At 34.8% G+C, this 20,195-nt stretch overlaps 1 protein-coding gene across 1 annotated transcript in view; it reads right to left on the reverse strand.

Annotated features, from left to right (window-relative positions):
• The window catches only part of LOC143233096 (neuropilin and tolloid-like protein 1), a 180,524-nt gene that overhangs the window by 61,797 nt on the left and 98,532 nt on the right, over nucleotides 1-20,195 (reverse strand). Inside the window, exon 3 of the mRNA XM_076468993.1 lies at nucleotides 10,881-10,925. Within this exon, the coding sequence (XP_076325108.1) occupies nucleotides 10,881-10,925 (45 nt within the window). The remainder of the gene's footprint in view (nucleotides 1-10,880; nucleotides 10,926-20,195) is intronic.

Below are 20,195 nucleotides of genomic sequence, written 5' to 3' on the forward strand. Positions count from 1 at the left end.
ACAAAAATCTTCAAAGTTACTTCAAGAAACGACTTTACACATGTTAAAAAAGATGCATACTTGGACGGAACGATATAACGTTAGGCAGATATTAATACTGTTTTTAAGAGCCACCTCTCGACCAAACCAGTCTCTTCTTTCCTTTTCAATTTTATCTTCCATGCTGCCCCCTAGTGGCACAGTTGTATGTCTGCAGGCTTATACCACTATTTCCAGGTTTCGATACTCGTTGTAAACAGAGCACAGATAGCCCATTGTGTAGCTCTGTGCTTAATTCAAAACAATTAATAAATCAAACTTTAATGCAACGATTATTGTCGAGAAATATCTCACCATTATAACCTCGACATTGTTATTGAAATATCTAAGCGTTATATCCTCAATATTATTATAGAAATCTCTCACTGTTACACACACATTGTTACAAAAATATCTTATTGTTACACCCTCAGTATTTTTATAGATATATTCCACCGTTGTACCCTCAACATTATTATAAAAATATCTGTTATATCCTCAAGATTAATATGGAGAGTCTCGGCATGGCTAGGTGGTTAAATTCCTCGACTCGTTATCTGAGGGTCGCTGGTTCGAATCCCCGTCACACTAGTCATGCCCTTTCAACCGTTGTGGCGTTATAATGTGACAGTCAATCCCACTATTTGTTGGTAAAAGAGTAGCCCAAGAGTTGGCGATGGGTGGTGATAACTAGGTGCCTTCCCTTTAGTCTTACACCGTTAAATTAGGGATGGCTAGAGCAGATAGCCCTCGTGTATCTTTGAGCAAAATTCAACGAACAAATAAACAAATTAATATAGGAATATCTCACCGTTACACCTTTAACAAGTGCATATTGTTCACGTTTCTTGAGAATGAAGATTGCAAAGTCAAATTTGATGTATCCCGGATATATCTCAAAGTTAACGAAAATATAACAGGTATGTATAAGCTAGATATCCCTGTTCATGTCCACTTTTTAATATGTTAAAAGACAGTAGGTGAATTCATCAGTTTGCAGCATTTCATTGTTAGTCTTACTTTCTAGCCTAGTTATGTGTTCCAAGTGACCTATGTTTTGACATCTTCAACAAATTTAATAGAGATTTTACAAAATTCAGTTGGTTCTTTATATTGCTTCACCTTCTTGTGTTCTAGTTTAACCAGTTTATTTAGTGATGTCATGTGGGATTGGTTTACACATTGCTTTGTATTTAATAGTTATGTGTTTTTGCCACTGACACACTCATTGTGAAGAGCTGACCAAACTAAAACAATTGTGTGACATAGCTCCTCGTTTTCTTTGTAAAGTACACTGACGTAATTCTAACGATAAATATTATGGTTAGTTGCAACAGATATCCTATAATTCACAAGCATTATGATACATAAATGATTCCGAAATAATTTTAAAAATCGGATGAGTTTTTTGACATTGACAGAGAGTGTCTTGAAGTTTTTCCTTTCCCTCAATTTTCTTCGTTTTTAAATTTAAAAACAGAACAAAGTATCCTTATTCTTGTGTTAAGTGTTGAATCTAACAGCAGCATTCATTAGATCTAATTTAAGTGTTGGATCTAGCATCAACGTGTATTGAATTTGTTTTGCTTAAAGTAGAAAAACAGATTCAGTGAACACTGTCATGTTGTCACTATATTCTTGTCACTTAAATAAACGACAGTTTATCTTCAGACACCCACTGACGGAATAGATTTTTCGTTCTCATGCACTTCCTAGCTTTAATAATAAGTCGAGCTTTAAAATTTCTGTTGTAGTTTGTCACTTTAAATGGTGTGTGACGAATTCACCGTTATACGTTTATTTTGATACCTAAGTTTTTTTCAGTATAATTTTCCTTTTTTTTGCATATGACGTATATTGTTGACTGTGTATTGTGCAAGTCCCGCCTGTTCTCTAATTTGTAAAATATTGCTAGAGTAAAAATCTACAATATTTGTTTCACAAAGACACTAGCTCGTTTTCTAACATTGTTGAAACTTTGAGGAACTTGCACGGTTTGTATAAAAGCAACTAGCAGACAGACAGAATAGAATATTATTATTGGTAAACTATAGTCGTCCCCCAGTGGCACAATGGTATGTCTGCGGACTTACACACTAAAAATCGGGTTTCGATACCCGTGGTGGGCAGAGCACAGATAGCTCTTGTGTAGCTTTGTGCTTAATTCAAAACAAACAAACTATAGTCAGTGTGCAATAGGCCTCAGAAGCTATAATTGTGGTGAACGCCTATTAATCGAAACTCTACAGAATTTGACCAGGAACATTTATAGATTTCGAACAATGCAAACCGTTCAACTTCAGTGAATTACTTCGGACGTCATTATTTCTACGAGGATATTAAAAATATTAGCTGGGAAAAGTCAGATTATAAAGATGTGGGGCCAATGAAGAAACAAGTGGGACCTGCATCGTCGATAAAATATTCAGTTCTAAAATGTATATTAAACTCAATATTGTCTGTAAGTTTGTAAAACTGTTGTATATAAAATATTATTTGTAATAACCGTTACTATAAATTGTTTTTTTTTATTTCTATATTAAAATATATTTATGTTAAAAATGAAAATTATGTGTATCAATCGTATTAGCGAATACCATAAATCTGATTCATTCATTCACCATTAGATTCCATCAAGAAACATTGGGCCGCAATCGCTTGCGAATTCTTCAACAGGTATTTAAGTGAGTAGGTTGTTAGCCCGCTGCACCGAGCCGTCCCTAATTTAGTAGTGTAAGACTAGAGAGAAGGCAGCTAGTTATCACCACCCACCGCCAACTCTTGGGCTACTCTTTTACCAACGAATAGTGGGATTGACCGACACATTATAACGCCCCCACGGCTGGGAGGGCGAGCATCTTTGGCGCGACGCGGGCGCGAACCCACGACCCTCGGATTACGAGTCGCACGCCTTACGATAAATCTGATACATAAAAGCATTTAAATTCTAAATTAAAATCAAAATTAAAACTTCCTGTTATGTGAAATGCGTAACATAATAAATCGGATACTCCTGTAAAATAAACTATAATACGTAGCAGGCGGAATTTCTTTAATTTGGAAGTAATTGATCAACCTCATCAGTCCACAAAATCAACTCATAAACCATTGGATAACGTCTTTCTTTCAGTATCACTATTTTTCACAACACGGATGAAAAGAGTATGCTTTACTAACAGGGCTTATACTTGATGAGAGCATTGTTGCAGCTGGACTTTCAGTACAAATAGCATTACTGTAATTTGACGGTAGGTATATATTGGCATCTTTTAGGTCTAGCCACGTGGTTAGGGTGCTTTACTCGCAATCTGAGGATCGCGGGTTCGAATCCCCGTCTCATCAAACATGCTCACCCTTTAAGTCGTAGGGTGTTACAATATCACAATCAATCCCACTATTCTTTGGTGAAAGAACAGTTCAATAGTTAGAAATGGGTGGAGATGACTAACTGCTTTTCCCTCATTCTTACACTGCTAATTTAGGGACGGCTAGCACTTATCTTTGCGCGAAATTCAAGCTAAAATTTTGGGTTAATAATGGATACCGTTATTATTACTCTTGATTAACTATTTTCGCTACCTCAGAATCGCAGTTTCTTATTCAAGAATATTTGTCTGGACATGGATTTAAAAAAACACATTTAGGTTTCAATGTGTTAACAGCCTGTAGGCAAAGAAATTCGGACAATTTTTTTTTTCCATTTTGTTAAATTATAGAAACAAGTTTGTGTTGAACCTAATTTCCAAAATTATTTTAGTATTATATATATGAAAGTGATCGTATGTTCCCACAAGCTGACAACGCTTGATGTCAGACATCACAAAGTGGTAGAACCATTTCATTGCGTTGTATAATTATTTCCTTTGTTAATATTTTGTTTGATTTTCTTTTTTTGATCACTTCAAAATTTTCTTTTGTGTTGCGAAAATGCTATTCTGTGTGGCGTTTTGTCGTAGTAATAGACCTGCATCACTTTTAAGTTTGTTTTATTTTCATTTCTGACGAACAAGAATAAAAGAGAAGCTGGAATTCATAACATGTAGCCTGTACGTTAACCAAGTGTCATAGAGCAGCTGATTCAACTCTACACATTTTACAGAAAATATTTTTACTGTGATCCAATAAAAGTGACGGAAATGAGATAATTGGTTCCAGAATTGAAGTAAAATCAAATGTCATATTGATGGCATTTCCTGGGTGGATAAACGACTGATATGCAGTGCAAGAAGAGAATCTTGTAATCATTGTATATCCGTGGGGGGTTTGGCAGAATGACACTATATAGATATAAACAATTTTATGTTTCATTTCCATGTTGTTTCGGATAAGGCAGGACATATAAATATAATTTTTAAAATATTTATTATTGTAAGATTTATAACTATATTTATACGCTATGTTTGTAAGACTTGTGCATTTCTCACAATATTTATGCGCACGAAAAAGCAATGTCTACTCAGAGAACCCTCTAGTGGATTAGCGACAAACATGATGGCTTATAGCGCTAAAAACCGGATTTCGATACTTGTGGTGGACACAGCACAAACAGTCCATTGTGTAGCTTTACGCTGAAAGTTTGGTTTTGTTTTGGAATTTCGCACAAAGCAACTCGAGGGCTATCTGTGCTAGCCGTCCCTAATTTAGCACTCAAGACGTCAACTCTCTCTGCTAGCAACACGCCAAGTGTCAGCAACCTAAGAAAGAAAGAGGACAGATCATGCCAGACTCAAACCACTACCAGGATATCCATCGACGCGACAGTTCAAACTGAAAAACAAACTACCTCCACGCAGAAAACTCAAACTAAAATCACAAGAAGAAACAAAGCATCACAGACCAGCGAATCACAACTCACCGAAGAACAGCCAGTTGTTCCACCATCAAGACCACGTTTTTCACTTGCACCAATGGGCTTCAAGTGTGAAAACAAGTTAATGACGAAGATACCACCCGATCTGCCCGGCATGGCCTAGTGCGTTAAAGCGTGCGCTTCGTAATCTGAGGGTCGCGGGTTCGCGCCCGAGTCGCACCAAGCATGCTCGCCCTTTCAGCCGTGGGGGCGTTATAATGTTAGGGTCAATCCCACTATTCGTTGGTAAAAGAGTAGCCCAAGAGTTGGCGGTGGGTGGTGATGACTAGCTGCCTTCTCTCTAGTCTTACACTGCTAAATTAGGGACGGCTAGCACAGATAGCCCTCGAGTAGCTTTGTGCGAAATTCCAAAACAAACAAACAAACCACCCGATCTACAAGACCGCAGCTAACAGTTTCCACGTATACCACAGTCACAGTTCATCAGTTCTTTTTTTTTAGTTTTTTCCTTTAATTATTTTATTTTTTATTTATTTATTCTTTTTTCTTTCTTCCCAGCTACTTCAGGGCACGGCCTGGGTAGATTTTTCGACGCCCAGGCCGTGAAAGTGGGTTTTCTCGGGGTACTCCCGTTTCCCCACAGCAAAATCTCTGCCATCTGATCTGTAGGTCCCAGCCACATTCTAAAAAGGGCCGTTCACCCAGTCATAGGTTATCCAGCCATAGTAAATAGTAAATTTTAAACCAATTCGCCAGCCGCCAGTGTACTCCATTCTCGGGCCAAGGTCTGGCTCACTTCACATATGCTGCTCTCGTCCAGTTCTCCCGTCTTTTCTCTTACTCATAAATACCCACTCCACCTTAAAAACATTAAAAAGAAGTAAAAGAAAAACCCCACGGATATTTTAACAATTTCTCACGTAAGGGGACGAAGAGGAACCACAATATTCCTGAACACCCAGTTGGAGAGAGAACTCTTCTGATTTCTCTCTCTCTAAACTAAACCCCTGCCACGTTAGTTTGCGTTTGCGTATACTAAGGAAAATTCAAATAAAACGTCAAGTAACAGCTGAAAAGTCAGCTCTTCCGCAACAAAAGTAGTTGTTTGTTTTTTGTTTTTGAATTTCGCGCAAAGCTACACGAGAGCTATCTGCGATAGCTGTCCCTAATTTAGCAGTGTAGGATCACTACCTACCGCCAACTCTTGGGCTACTCTTTTACCAAAGTTATAACGCCCCCACGGCTGAAAGGGTGAGCATGTTTGGTGCTAGGGGGAATATAACCCGTGACCCTCAGATTACGTGTCGAACGCCTTAACCCACCTGGACATGCCGGGCCTACAAAAGTAATTGCTTCCAGACTCCATACAAGTTCTCCACAATACTTCAACATCTCCATCACCGTAATGAGACCACCAACTGTTTCTCATCTGAACTCTTTGTAAGTATTCTAATACCATTATTCTTAAGCATCGATTATCATATTAAGTAGTACAGAGTTAAACGAATATTTAATAATAAAAGTGCTAATAATATATTTGAAAATATGTATGTTGGATGTAACTACTAAGTATATGAAAAAGTTAATAAAAGAAACATTTTCGAAAACTTAATATCGAACTTCTTTGCTTTAACTGCAAAGTCTCGAGTTAGTACTTGTGTGTTCCATTCGCCGACTGCATCCTCACTTAACATAAATAAATCTTTTAACAGGTAGTGTTAAGTCGAAGCTCCATAGGCAAAGCCGAACCAACCACTTGGTTCTGCCTAACGTTACACAAGAACCACTTAAGTCAATGTCCAGATGATTTCTTAACGTATTTTTCTACATGATATTTTTGGCCTAATATCCAGACGTATTTAGAAGTATCAGCTGACTTCAGATCCAAGCTACCTACTTCACGAACAACTTCAAGTCAACACCAAAATTGTAAAGTACCAAAACAATTATTATTGTCTCTGTATCAAGACGACCTTGCTGGGTTAATAATATCAAGATAACCCTTTTGATGAGATAATATCCAAGATATTTTGTTAGTTTGTTAGCTAAACAACACTAAATGAATGAACATAGTAGGCGATCTGTTAATGTATATTCATGGGATTTTTCTATCCAAACCCATCAAACTAAGACATGAAACAAACTTTATAAAACACGAATTAAATCATGATCAGATCTGGCATGTTTTGTCAGCTCTTCGTTCCTTCTTCAGAAGCATTTATCTAATGTGTAATGATACTTAAACATGTAAAATCCTTTGCATTAAGACAGTACTTTAATTTAACTAATATTTAAAAACGTTTTGTTTCCATTAGTTTGATAGACAATCTATTTGCTTCTTTTGAAGATGACCGTATCTGAAAGGTGACTTAATATACAGTCAAATTTAGCTGACTCAAAATACAAACTATTACCTTTATCGATATTATTAGATGGTTTCACTTACAAATTGACTTAACTTCATCACCAACCAGTAGCCCTACCTGATATACCATCGTCTACCACTGTGTTTCGTTTAATGCTAACCTGGCTCAAATATGTTTTTACATGGATAAATACTGACAATGCATTTTACATTTATCAGTAATACCGTACGACTTTTCATGTCTCAATACCGACAACAATTTTAAATCCCACAATGAAAACACGTATTTATACATTGCTCAGTACTGGGACATAACTTTATAACGTGGATTAATACCGACTAATGATTTTAAATGTCTCAACACAGACACATGACTTAAATTTCGTAATACCGAAAGATTACGTGCCTTAATACCTGTAGACATTCTTAAATATTTTAACACAGACAGATGACGATACACGTATCTTCATTACGCCAGGTGGTGTCTTGTGCTCCGAATACCTAGAATAACTGTTATTTGTTTGTTTTGAATTTCGCACAAAGCTACTCGAGGGCTATCTGTGCTAGCCGTCCCTAATTTAGCAGTGTAAGACTAGAGGGGAGGCAGCTAGTCATCACCATTCACCGCCAACTCTTGGGCTACTCTTTTACCAACGAATAGTGGGATTGACCGTCACATTATAACGCATCCACGGCTGGGAGGGCGAGCATGTTTGGCGCGACAGCGATGCGATAATAATAGATAGTATCGAACTACATTCTCAAAATCACTGTCGAAATATTTGACACCATTTGTAATTTCAGTGATTCGAAGCAGCTAGCGTGGATTACTCTCCGAACTCAACACCGAGCTATGAAGACCTCTCCTTGAACATTCCAGAATCACTTTAGAAGTCTTCCTGACGAAGACTGTCTTCGTCGAATAATTCTTCAGTCTACCCCATCATAATTGAAGTGAATCTGGTGGACTTTTCCATTCACAAGAGCAATGCCTTCATTACAAGGTACAAGCCCAGCGTTTTGATCGACTCTTCCAAGATCAGACTACCGCACAGAGAAGAAATTCTCATTCAACCCCTCGCCCACGAAGACGTTGTCTACCTATGTTCATCTTGGAAAATTTCCCTATCATTTACCTGCAAACCTCCCCACACTAATCAACCAATCTTTTCTCTGTCTATCTTAGGGACTGTTGATTTATACATCACTCCTGCAAACACACGTTCAACGTTCGACCAATATAACATGTTTACTTATATTTCTTTTTCCATTTTAGAGCCGAACGACCGAACCGATGCCCAGCGTATCTCAGGACGGCTGGTATGGTATTAACACTTTTACTAATAAAGCAGAAAACAACGTTTCGACCTTCTTAAGTCATCTTCAGGTTACTAAGATCGAAACGTTGTTCTCTGCTTTATCATTAAAAATGTTAATATCCATACCAGCCGTCTTGAGATATGTTTTTACTTTAAGTAGGTTTCTTGTCAACACGATACCCAACGTTTTCCACAAATCACCCAGGAAATGTCACATTCAAATGACCGGCACAATTAACTCCAAGCAGCAAAACACCGATCAACCAACCTCTAGGAAAACATTAACAGGCCATGAAGATAAGTTCACATAAACCATACCAACCAAACAACCCAGACTCAAAAACTGTATGGCATGGGTCTTTTGTCGCAGCCTTGGTCATCCATCAACACACCTACATCAAGAAGCAGTGCCAGCTTCCTACGGCTTTATTCCAGTTCTATCCGGAAATCTCAGATAATTTTTAACAACTAAAATTAAGTCCTCGTATGTAAGTAGCAAGATTTTGCCAAAATCCATATTTTCTTGTTATTAGCACTACTATAACCACTTTCCACATGTGTAAAAAAAGAAAAACAAACAGCAGTTTGGGACCATCCCTAGCTTGAAATATTTAAAACCTGAATACAAGCCAAGGACAAATACTAAACGACACCGCGTTTCACACAATATCGAAACAGTTAGTAAATATTATAACTTAATACATTTCAAACAGCTATTAGACATTATTATTATGTATTATAATTTATTTTGTACGAGTTTCAGATTTATTATGCTACGTATTACTGTTTCAAGTGACCGGAAATTTAAGTTTAGAAGTTAATTAAATGTTAATATGTATTAAATTTATGGTAATTGCCAACAAGATTGATACATACATTTTTCTTTTATATCACAAATATATTCTACTATACAAATAAAAAACAATACAATGTATAATGACGTTTATTATTAATAGTTATTACAAATGATGGTTTATATACAAGACTTTTACAAAATTACTAATAATACTGGGTCTTATTTCCAGTTTAGAACTAAATATTTCATCGACAATCCAGATCCACGACAAGCAAATCATTAATTCTGAGTTGATCTTGTAACACCTCGCTTAAATTAAGCTAGCTAGCCTGACTGGCCTCACACCGGTTACAAGTTCACTTCTTACGGAGGAAGTTATTTAATGTCGTGGTAGAAATACTAACGTCCGAAGTAAATTCACTAAAGTTGAACGGTTTTTAATGTTTTAAATTTATAAACGTTTCTGGCCCAGTTATGTAGTTTTCTGATTAATAAGCATTCATCAGAATTAGAGCTTCCAAGTTTATAGTACACTAAATGTAGTTGACTAATAATATTCTTCTTCTGCCTCTCGCTTAGCTGCTTTTATATGAATCACGCGAGTTTCTTGAAGTTTCAACAATGTTCTAGCGCATTTTCTTAAAACAAATATTATTAATTCTTACTCTCAATAATATTCTACAAATTTCGAGAACAGGCAGGACTTGCGCAATGTACATTCAAAAATACACGTCACGTGCAAAAAAAAGGAAAATATACTGAAACAAGTGTAGGTATTAAAATAAACGAAAAACGGTAAATCTGTTACACTATAAATAAATTCACTATAAACGTCCTTTAGACACGTGATGTTAAAAATTTAAACATACCGATTAAACTTCACGAGTATTGGGAACTTGAAACAGTTAGTGTAATCACAACTGTCAGCGGTATGCAAGCTGACTTACAATGCTGTAAAGCAGGTTTCGATCCCCTTCTTGGGCAGAGCACAAATAGCATATTGTGTAGCTTTGTAATTAACTTCAAACAAACAAAAATAAAAAATGTCAATTAAATTTCACTGTTAAAGTGATATCTGTGAATATTTCCAACGTAGGTTTAGAAGTTTCAACATACACTGAGGAGTTGATAGCGTAAAGTAAAAACTTCTCTGCATAAAGTGCAGAATTTTAAAGACACAAGGTAGATTTGTCATCGTACAGTGTAGAGTTGTCAAAGGTCAGATTAGATTTTCCTAAGTAAGATTGATAACCCATAGACTGTAGTAACAGCTATCTCAATAAACCAAGTCAGTCTATTTATCCACAGAGTATTAATCTGTCGAATGATCCCAAGACATGCGTCGTGTTCCAATTACTATTAAAAGGTAGACGTAGATAAAAACTCCACCAGGTGGCAACACTTATACTTCCTACTTAAGGCTTTGTTTATTTGTTGTTAAGCCCAAACTTACACAATGAGCTATCTTTATTCTACCCATCGCAGCTATAGAAACCCAGTGTTTAGCATTATAAGCCCTCATACTTATAACTGACACACCGAGGGTTACTAATGTAGGATTCAACAACTTACCTATTACTTTCCTGAAATATAACACAAGAACTGCTGCACTCAGTGCTGAAAGAGAAGATAAAGGTTACTTAGGTTAATTACAAACACTTTCTGAAATGAAAAGTCATGAAGAGAACAATAAAGTTTAGATTATAATGAAGTTTGTTTTCATCCAGATTATAGCACTTTCCATATCCAATGTTACAATAAAGAAGTTACATGATTTGTTAGAACGAAATATTTATTATAATATGTAATCGTTTCAACACGTTGTTTTGTTATAAAATCGTTATTCTAAATGGATAAGAACGCAGAAATAAATTCATTTGTTTAACACAGACAAGAAGTTTTATAAACCAAATATATCATTATCACCAATTATTATTTCTAATTCATCTATTTAACACAAACAGAATGTTTTATATTGTTTTACGTCTGGTAAAGAATGAATCAAGAATTAAAACAATGTACACTAATGATATTATAACCATTCTTTCAGACACGCTATTAAGAATGTAGTATTTCAAAATGTAATAGGCCTAATACTAATATTTTATATATCAAACGTAACGTTATCAGAAATTATCTCTCATAAGATTCTATGCAAATACAAAGTAATTTTGCAAATCGAAAGGTACCCCTTCTAGGTATCGTTACATTATATATATGATATACAAAACACTGTAATGTTCATAATGTAAAATTAAAACATGTTGTTATTATTTATATATCTATATAAAATGCAAAAACAATAGACAGGACATATACAACTATAATGTATTTTTGTTACTAATAGATTCCTACAGAATATAAAATACAATATTAAACTCATAATGTGAAATGCAAATATATCGTTATCAGTTATATGTCTCTTTCAAAGAGAGAAACAATAAATAGTAAATTTAACACTATCATTTATTTTCATTACTAATATAGATCTAGAAGAAGTGCTGGATATTGTTATATATCTAATGGTGAAACTCTAAGACACTTATCACTGACGTATCTTTATATAACATAAATTTATATTCAGTGTATAAGTAGTTTCATCTTTATAAATAAACACTATCGTCTTTAGACATCGTCACCTTTGTACAAATGATTTATGAATATCAATTGCACAGCATAAAACCTGTTTGACTGTAGTAACTAGCTAACGGTAGTTTAACCTACCGGTGGACTCGGCAGATAGCTCAATGTGACTTTGCTATCAGAAACCACACACAATTTAACGTACTTTGCCTTACTACAACATTCTTAAAACAAACAAACAAACATTATTATAACTTCAATCTCTTTATAATCTTCTCAAATCGGATAGGTTAACCCTAAAATTACCAATAGGGTTCATCTGACCTCCATATGCTTTTCAAACACATTTTTCTAAAATTTTTACGCACGAAACTGCAAATGAATCCATGATCTCGTCCGTTGGAGGGCCTCTAATAATATACGAGTCCCACTAATACATATAAATAAGTATATCTTTAATACTTTGATTGATCTCAGTAATTTATTATGAGATCTTATTCTACTTTTCATAGAAAATAAGTGATCTCACCTAACTGTGTTGAGACAAGGTTTTTACACTTTGAGTGTCGTAAAAGGCAAAAGCAAACAGAATTACTCAATGTTTTTCAATATACGGATCCCACAACACCGTTAGTAAAGGGTATAAATACGTGTCAAGAGTTCTGAAATTTTAATGTTGTAATGTTGAACTGAGACTTGATATATAGAATGTTTATACGTTCATCTCTGCGCATGAACTGGAGGTTTCTATTTTAAAACGCGAATTTCCGAAAGATCGAGTCAAATCTTCAACGGGTCTTGTTCATGACTTTAAATATAGGGGTTCAGCCTTACAATATATTTTTTATTTTAATATTCTTAACGAAATGAAATTATACGCTTTCACACTTTCTATATACAAATAGCTCATTGTGTGAATCTGCGCTAAAACAAACAGCCAAAATAACTTTAAAGCAGTGTTTGCCTGAAAAGTAATTACTACTCCATATATTACACAAACAAATAAAAACATGACAGCCTTTCTGCGTTATTAGGCTTAATAATTCCACTTCCAATAAAACAATAAAAAAAAAGATTTCTCGACTGACTTCTTCTGACTCAAAAATTCCCCTCGAAGTTTACTGCGGAACAATCCAAACACATTAACTTTACTGCAGGAAAGTTCCTGTTCCGTATAGAACAGGATTAGAAAGCTAAAGAGGCTTTTCAATTCCTAATACATCGTTTTATTAATCTTACACCACTTTCATTCAGAACAAAAACTAACTCAGCGGAAATGATGGTGGAATGTCTGGTTTAATCAATAAGTTGGCGGGAGCAGCATGTTATCAGTATTCTATGAAAACAGCGGAGACACATAAATTATCTGAGAGGTTTTTAAATTGGTCATGTTGTACAAGGCAAATAAAAATCCAATCGACGGTCCTCACAAATCTATCGTTATTTCTTTCTAGATATTATAAAGTCACAATAGGAAATGCATTCAAGATCTGATTTATCGAAAACAAAACAATTCTGAACATGATTAGTCCAGCTCTGCCTGTTAACGTAAAGTATGTAAAGTAATTATAAAATACAGAATGTTATTTATGGCATACTTTTAAGTCCTCAGTTTTCATCGAAGAATATTTTCTCGCGTATTGTCTTTATTCAGCTGATGCTGTTGCCTGGGCAAAATATGGTACGACATATAAATTTAAACAAAAGAAAAATAAGGTATTTTTTAGAGTGTAGTCTTTTTATTTTTGTCAATTTAAATGAAGAAAAACAAACGATAACCTCCAACTGCTGCCCATGAAAACAAACAAACGAAAATGGAAATGTGAAAAATTTTCTTTATTCATATAAAAAACAACGAGAGGTGTGCGATTGTTTTTCAAAGACTAAAATTTTAAACTTTGTCTCTAATAATTGTTCTAATGCACTGATTTAAATCCTTCATTTTAAAACTATCAAATAAAACTGCTTGTTTCAGAACAACATTACACAATCTAACATTTGTAGTTTTATCCACCTTAGAGACTCGAACCCCAGGTTTTAGCGTTCTAAGTCCATAAGCTTACTGTATGCCCTCTAAGTTTTAAAACAGAATACAATATTGGCAAATAACTAAATTTTTCATGTGTCATCAAGTTTTAAAATTCTAAATTTCGAATAGGTACAAAAGGAAACCCTCAACAGCCGCGGCACTTGAAATTCCTTTCAGACAGGTTTAGAATAAATTAAACTATAATAATTATGTTTTCCCTTTTCTATTAGTTTTTTGTGTGTGTGCGTCAGCAATACAAAGCGGGTCCAGCATGGCCAGGTGGTTAAGGCGCTCGACTCGTAATCCGAAGGTCACGGGTTCAAATCCCAGTCACATCAAACATGCTTTCCATTTCAGCTATGAGGTCTTTATAATGATACGGTAAATCCTACTATTCGTTGGTAAAAGAGTAGTCCAATAGATGATGGTGGGTGGTGATGACTAGCTGCTTTTCCTCTAGTCTTACTCTGCTAAATTAAGGACGGCTATCACAGATAGCCCTCGTGTAGCTTTGCGCGAAACCAAACAAACAAACATGGTCAAATACATCAATCAAAAATGTTTGACCTCCTTATTCCAAAATTGTAATTAGATCTTAAATCATTCGACAAATGACGGAACTATATAGATAAAAGTTGATATTGAAAAGCAACAACGCAAAAAAAAAAAAAAAAAAAATTCAGCCGTTCTATGAGCCACCCAGTCGCGGCTAAAATGTTATTAACTACACATGTTTTACTGTTTTCTTTGGATAAATCTTTGTTTTGGCAATGTGCCTGCTTCAAACACAAGGTATTTATCAAAAGAAGCCAATAGGCTGATAACAAAAAAATTCCCGCAAGCAGAATATCTAGTTCACATATTGGCGGGAGTATACTGGCATAGCCTTTGTCAATAGAAGGCGCTTCAGTGGATAATCGTTGGGAAGTGGAAATCAAAGGATCCAGCTCAATGAGAGGATATCGTTTAGGAGAGATATATTAAATGAATTTCGTTGGTGTAGGTGTTGGTTCACATGGCGGATAGTTTAAACAGAGCCAGCCTGAAGGCTGATAGGGCAGGATGATTCCATAGATTACTGACAGATGAAGTAATCGATCTTCTGAGACTCCAAAAGCTGGAATCGACTACTACAGAAGTTCTTTTACGTTATATTATAAAGTTTATTGTCTACTCACAAGTTGATGAAATACTTGTCTTTTCAGTTGGTCACTCGTCTTGTTTAAGTCACTTTGAGGGCCTTCGTACAATTGTTGCATCTTTTCTTTTTATACGATACATCATGGAAGACGGTATAAGATAGTTACCTTTTTGAATGCTGTTTCCAACAGTTAAAATATAGATATACTAAAATAGAAAAAAAAAATGCTTTACATTGAATCTTGTTTTATTATAAATCTTATTTCTAGTTAAAACAAAGATTGGGCATGGGTCTTATTTGGACATTAAAAAGCAGACATTTTTTTTCCTGTGGTTAGGAACCATTTTACCAAGAGGATTAGATAAAAGGATTCCTAAGGTAGGCTGCGCAACGTACAAGTTGTGTATTATATTGGAAAGTTTACAAAAGAACGTTGGTACTAGAATGAGGCGAAGACGTTGATTGCATATGGAGCTTATGGCAGAAATAAACGTCATTGGTGTGACGACCAGCAGGTGTGTATAACCCTAATTCGCTCTTTGTGAAATTATTGCATGTGTGAAATTTAACTATACTGCGAAATTAAGGATGGTTATCGCAGATAGTTCTCGCCTAATTTTATGTGTAAAACTAGATAGACTAGATCTGACACCTAAAATTCAAAGTCACGTGATCTTTTGACTTCAAATATCCCCTACCGTCCACTGGGTGGCGTCCTTTGATGTCCATCCTCTGATTATTACTCTGTAAGGCAGATCCTTTTAGATAAAGTCAGATCGATATGCAATTAGCGACAATTTTTTTAAATTAGAAAATAATCACAAATAACAGCAAAAAAGATTTCTAATATTTTGAAGAACTGAAACAACTACCTATGTTATTTTACAATTGTTATTTTTATCAGTGTAATAAAGCAACAAAATGAATTATTAAGCTATTATCAGGGTAGCCAGTGCTCGGAGAAAATGTATTTTTGCACGTCAAAGAAAAGCTGAACACGTTGGTTTGCTTGGAATTTCGTGCAAAGCTACACGAGGACTATCTGCGTTAGCCATCCCTAATTTACCAATGTAAGACCAGAGGGAAGGCAGCGAGTCATCACCACCCGCCGCCAACTGTTGGGAAACTCTTTTACCAACGAATAGTGAAATTGACCATCACATTATAACGCGTCAACAGCTAAAAGGGGAAACATGTTTGATATGAAGGGGATTCGAACCCATGACCCTCGGATTACAAGTCGAACGCCTTGACCCACCTGACCATGCTGAGTTGATTAGTATGGAACCAGCCGAAACTGTCTATTTTGGTTTTTGGCTTATAAAGCTCTGATTCAACTCTGGTTCGATCCTCGCGCTTAGCGAAATTCCAGGCCAAGCTGAAGAGAAAGACAAATAAAATATAAAAGGAAAGAAACAAAAAGTGATTGGTTGTTTAAATATTCTCGTTTCATTTTCAACATTAAAAATCGTGCAAGTGGATTGCATTTGCGATTTAAAATGCGAACTTTACGCTATAAATAACAGGTGTGTTTTAAACAGTAAATTTTATTTATGAATTAGAATTGTAAATGACATCAGAAGTTTTACGTTGTGAATCAAGGTCGTATTTTAAATTCAAAACTTTACATGCGTGAATTTGAGTTGCAGTATAAACTAAGATCTTTATGTATTTGGATTAGAATTGTAGTTTAAGCTGAGAACTTTGCATATATGGATTAGAGTTGTGATTTAAATTGAGAACTTTACATACGTGGATTAGATTTGCAGTTTAAACTGAGAACTTGACATTGTCAATTGGATTTGTCATTGAAACCAAAAAAGAAATTATCTTATGGATCAGTTGCCAATAAAACATGAAATTTTGCATTTGTAGATTAGAATGATGATTTTCACCCAGAGCTTTACAATGTGGATTAAAGTTTTGATTTAAACTGAGGACTTTGTTTGTGTGGCTTAAAACTTTACTCAGAACTTAACATTTATTTTTATTACGCTAGAGTTTTTTATTAATATTTTAAAGCATTATTTAAATGATTTTGAAAAAGCTGGTGATGAAAAAATAATATTTCTTTTATTTCAGTATTCCATTTTCATGTGCAAATATGAAAAATTTGTTTTATTCAAGGTGAAGTGTAACTTATATATAATTGAAAACGAAGTTTATTTAACGAAATTTTAAATTAAAAACCCTTCATTTTTTAAATAAAATAACTGTATATTAGATGTATATAATAACATGAGGAAGGAAGTGCAGCTTTACATGAGGCTATTGTACACATTGGTTTGTTACCATACAGTTAGTACACATTGGTTTGTTACCATACAGTTAGTACACATGAAATCTTACTTACGTAGATATTTAATAGAACAGGAAACATACAGAATCTCAAAAACGGTTAACAACCGTTTTCATTGAGCATGTACGCCCTGGGTCTGAGGTTAATGAGCGGTTTCGATCAAGATTAAAATAGCGTTTCTCATATTATTGTTATTAAACAAAACCAAAACCAAACGAGAAAAGATAAGATAAAATGTCTCTTAAAGATCGATCAATAACAGCTTAGAGACATGATTCCAAATGATTTATTTAAAAGCCACTACATGAGGATACTGAGAGAACATGAAAACAACCTCTTTCGATTATTAAAATCTAAAAGTGTGTATTTCTTTAGCTTCATTGTAAACCTCATTTATTGCACTTAAGACTTATTTTTTTAAGATTCCGAATACTTTGGAATGTATTAAGAATTTTATTAAGCACGTATGTATTTAAGCCTAATGAATTAACTGTCTGGTACAATTTGTTCTGACATATTCGAAAGTTCGTACCTTGGTTTTGTAGACGTCTTCCCGGAATGAAAAATCTAATTTAGTTATCAGCTAGAGATTCACGAAATATAGATTCAAGTTTATAATGGAGTGTCATTGGCACAAGTAATTACTAGAAACCATATTAAAGTAAGTAGAAGAAGAGGCGAAGTGATCAACTTGGATGGTACCTTATGGACATATGTGCTAAATGGCTAGATTCCAGTGTTCAGGTGTAGCCGCTTTTAATTTTGAGCTACCATCTAGAGACAAGGTAGCGCCCGCCGTCTCACGCGCTCTTTCCGGATTTTATCGAATAGCGAGCTTGATTGTCACTCTTATCACAGCCCAGTAAATTACGCATCAACCAAGCCCGGTGATAAGTTTTTAACGTATATATCATGCAAATAGCATTATTATCTAACTTGCTTAAGTCTCACGAGATGGAAAGGACTTAACCATTTCTTTTTTATAATTTTAAGCCTTTATAGGCGATTTCATATTAGTTGCAGTTTCACAAATGTCAAATGGGAATTACAGATTTCTTTCGACTTTGTTTCAAATACAGAGTTTTTCATTCTGTGACTGTAGAGAACTCAGATGCTAACTAACTCGTACTTTCAATAAAAATCATGAAATAAGCTGTTGTTATTTTTTCAGAGCATTAAATAACAGCAATTCCTTAAAAAGAAACAAGAGGGGATCCTCAGTAGCCGCGGCACTTGAAATTCTTTTAAGCAGGATTAGAGTAAATTAATCTCTGAGACCTTTTTATTTTTTTTTTGGTATATTTTTGTGTTTCAGCAATACCAAGTGTGGGTCGCGGATATACCCGCTTCAGTTTTATTACTCATCAGGACATCTACCAGCTTACCCTTAAATTGAAATTATTTCAGGCAGGATTAGAAGGAATTAATCTATGTAATCTTGGGTGTGATCAGTTACATCACTCGAACCCATTGAGTTCAAAACTGTAATGAAAACTCAAATCGGTCAAAAGATGACGGAATTATGAGATAAAAGTTTGTACTTGAAAAACAACAACAACTCAAAGCCATCTAATAAACTGCTCAGTAGCGGCTAAACACGCAGTAAGTTTTTCTATTTTTTTAAATTTTCTTTAAACTTTTTGCTTCTCCTGTGAAAGGAGAGCTTTTTTGTTTTATGTACAGTGTATTAACATTTTCAACATCGGCAAACAAAGTTACAAGCAAGATACAATATAAAAGAGGAATGCTCTCTAATTGACCAAAATTTAAAAAAAATCTCGTTTGTTTGAAGTTAAGCACAAAGATGCACAATGGGCTATCTGTGCTCTGCCTACCAGGGGTATCAAAACCCTGTTTCTAGCGCTGTAAGTCCACAGGCATACCGCTTTGCCACTGGAGACGACTAAAAGGGTGAAACTTGTAATTTATATCTGTTTGGTAGTTTTATTCCACATTATAAGTCTGAGAGAATAAATCAATTTTATTTTAATTTGTTTAAAGTTAAAAACGATAATTTTGAAATTCCTTTGCTGTTGGGTTAAAAATAATGAATATTTTTTATATAATTTTTTATGTTAAATATCTATTAGAGCAGAGTGAATCTCTCTGAATTTCAGAGCTGGAGAGTTATATTCAAATCTGTGCGACGCTACAAACTATTCACCACTTTATATGCTTCTGGTACGTTAGAGGAATGACAGTTAATTCTATAACGTTGACAGTAAGTGGTAGTGTGCTGCTGACTAGCCCCTTCTCTCCCTGTTCAGTAGAACAAAAGTAAAGACGACGGCAAATGGCCTCATCAGCTTTGCCATAAATGCAAGTATTCCCTAACTGTTTTTTAAAAAAACTGAGTATCTAAATTTTTATTGAACAATTATTTGCAATAAGATTTTATCACAAACCTCGTGGTCATCATTTTACACAGTGTAGAACATGTATTCGAATCGTAATTCTGGTTACAACCTAATGTACGATTTCTTTATTTCTACTACTTATATTTTGAAAATAAAATCTGAATTGCACTTTATTTCTTGAGAACAACCAGATGGCCTCAGGAAGTTACAAATGTAACCACCTCTTGAAACTTGACCTGACGAGGTGTTGGAATTGTGAGATGGATTGCGCAATATTTCTTGAAAACAATCAGATGGCCTGAGGAAGTTACAAATGTAACCATCTCTTGAAACTTGGTTTGACAAGGTGTTGGAGTTGTGAGTTGGAGTTATTTTATATTAAATATTAAATATTTTTAAATGAATCTACATCTGATTAGTTTGGTGTAAATATCAATAACGTTACATTAAACTCCAGCTACGGTTGCAGTAATGGTTT

Source organism: Tachypleus tridentatus, chromosome 12, assembly GCF_004210375.1.
Source record: "Tachypleus tridentatus isolate NWPU-2018 chromosome 12, ASM421037v1, whole genome shotgun sequence".
Taxonomy (NCBI): domain Eukaryota; kingdom Metazoa; phylum Arthropoda; class Merostomata; order Xiphosura; family Limulidae; genus Tachypleus; species Tachypleus tridentatus.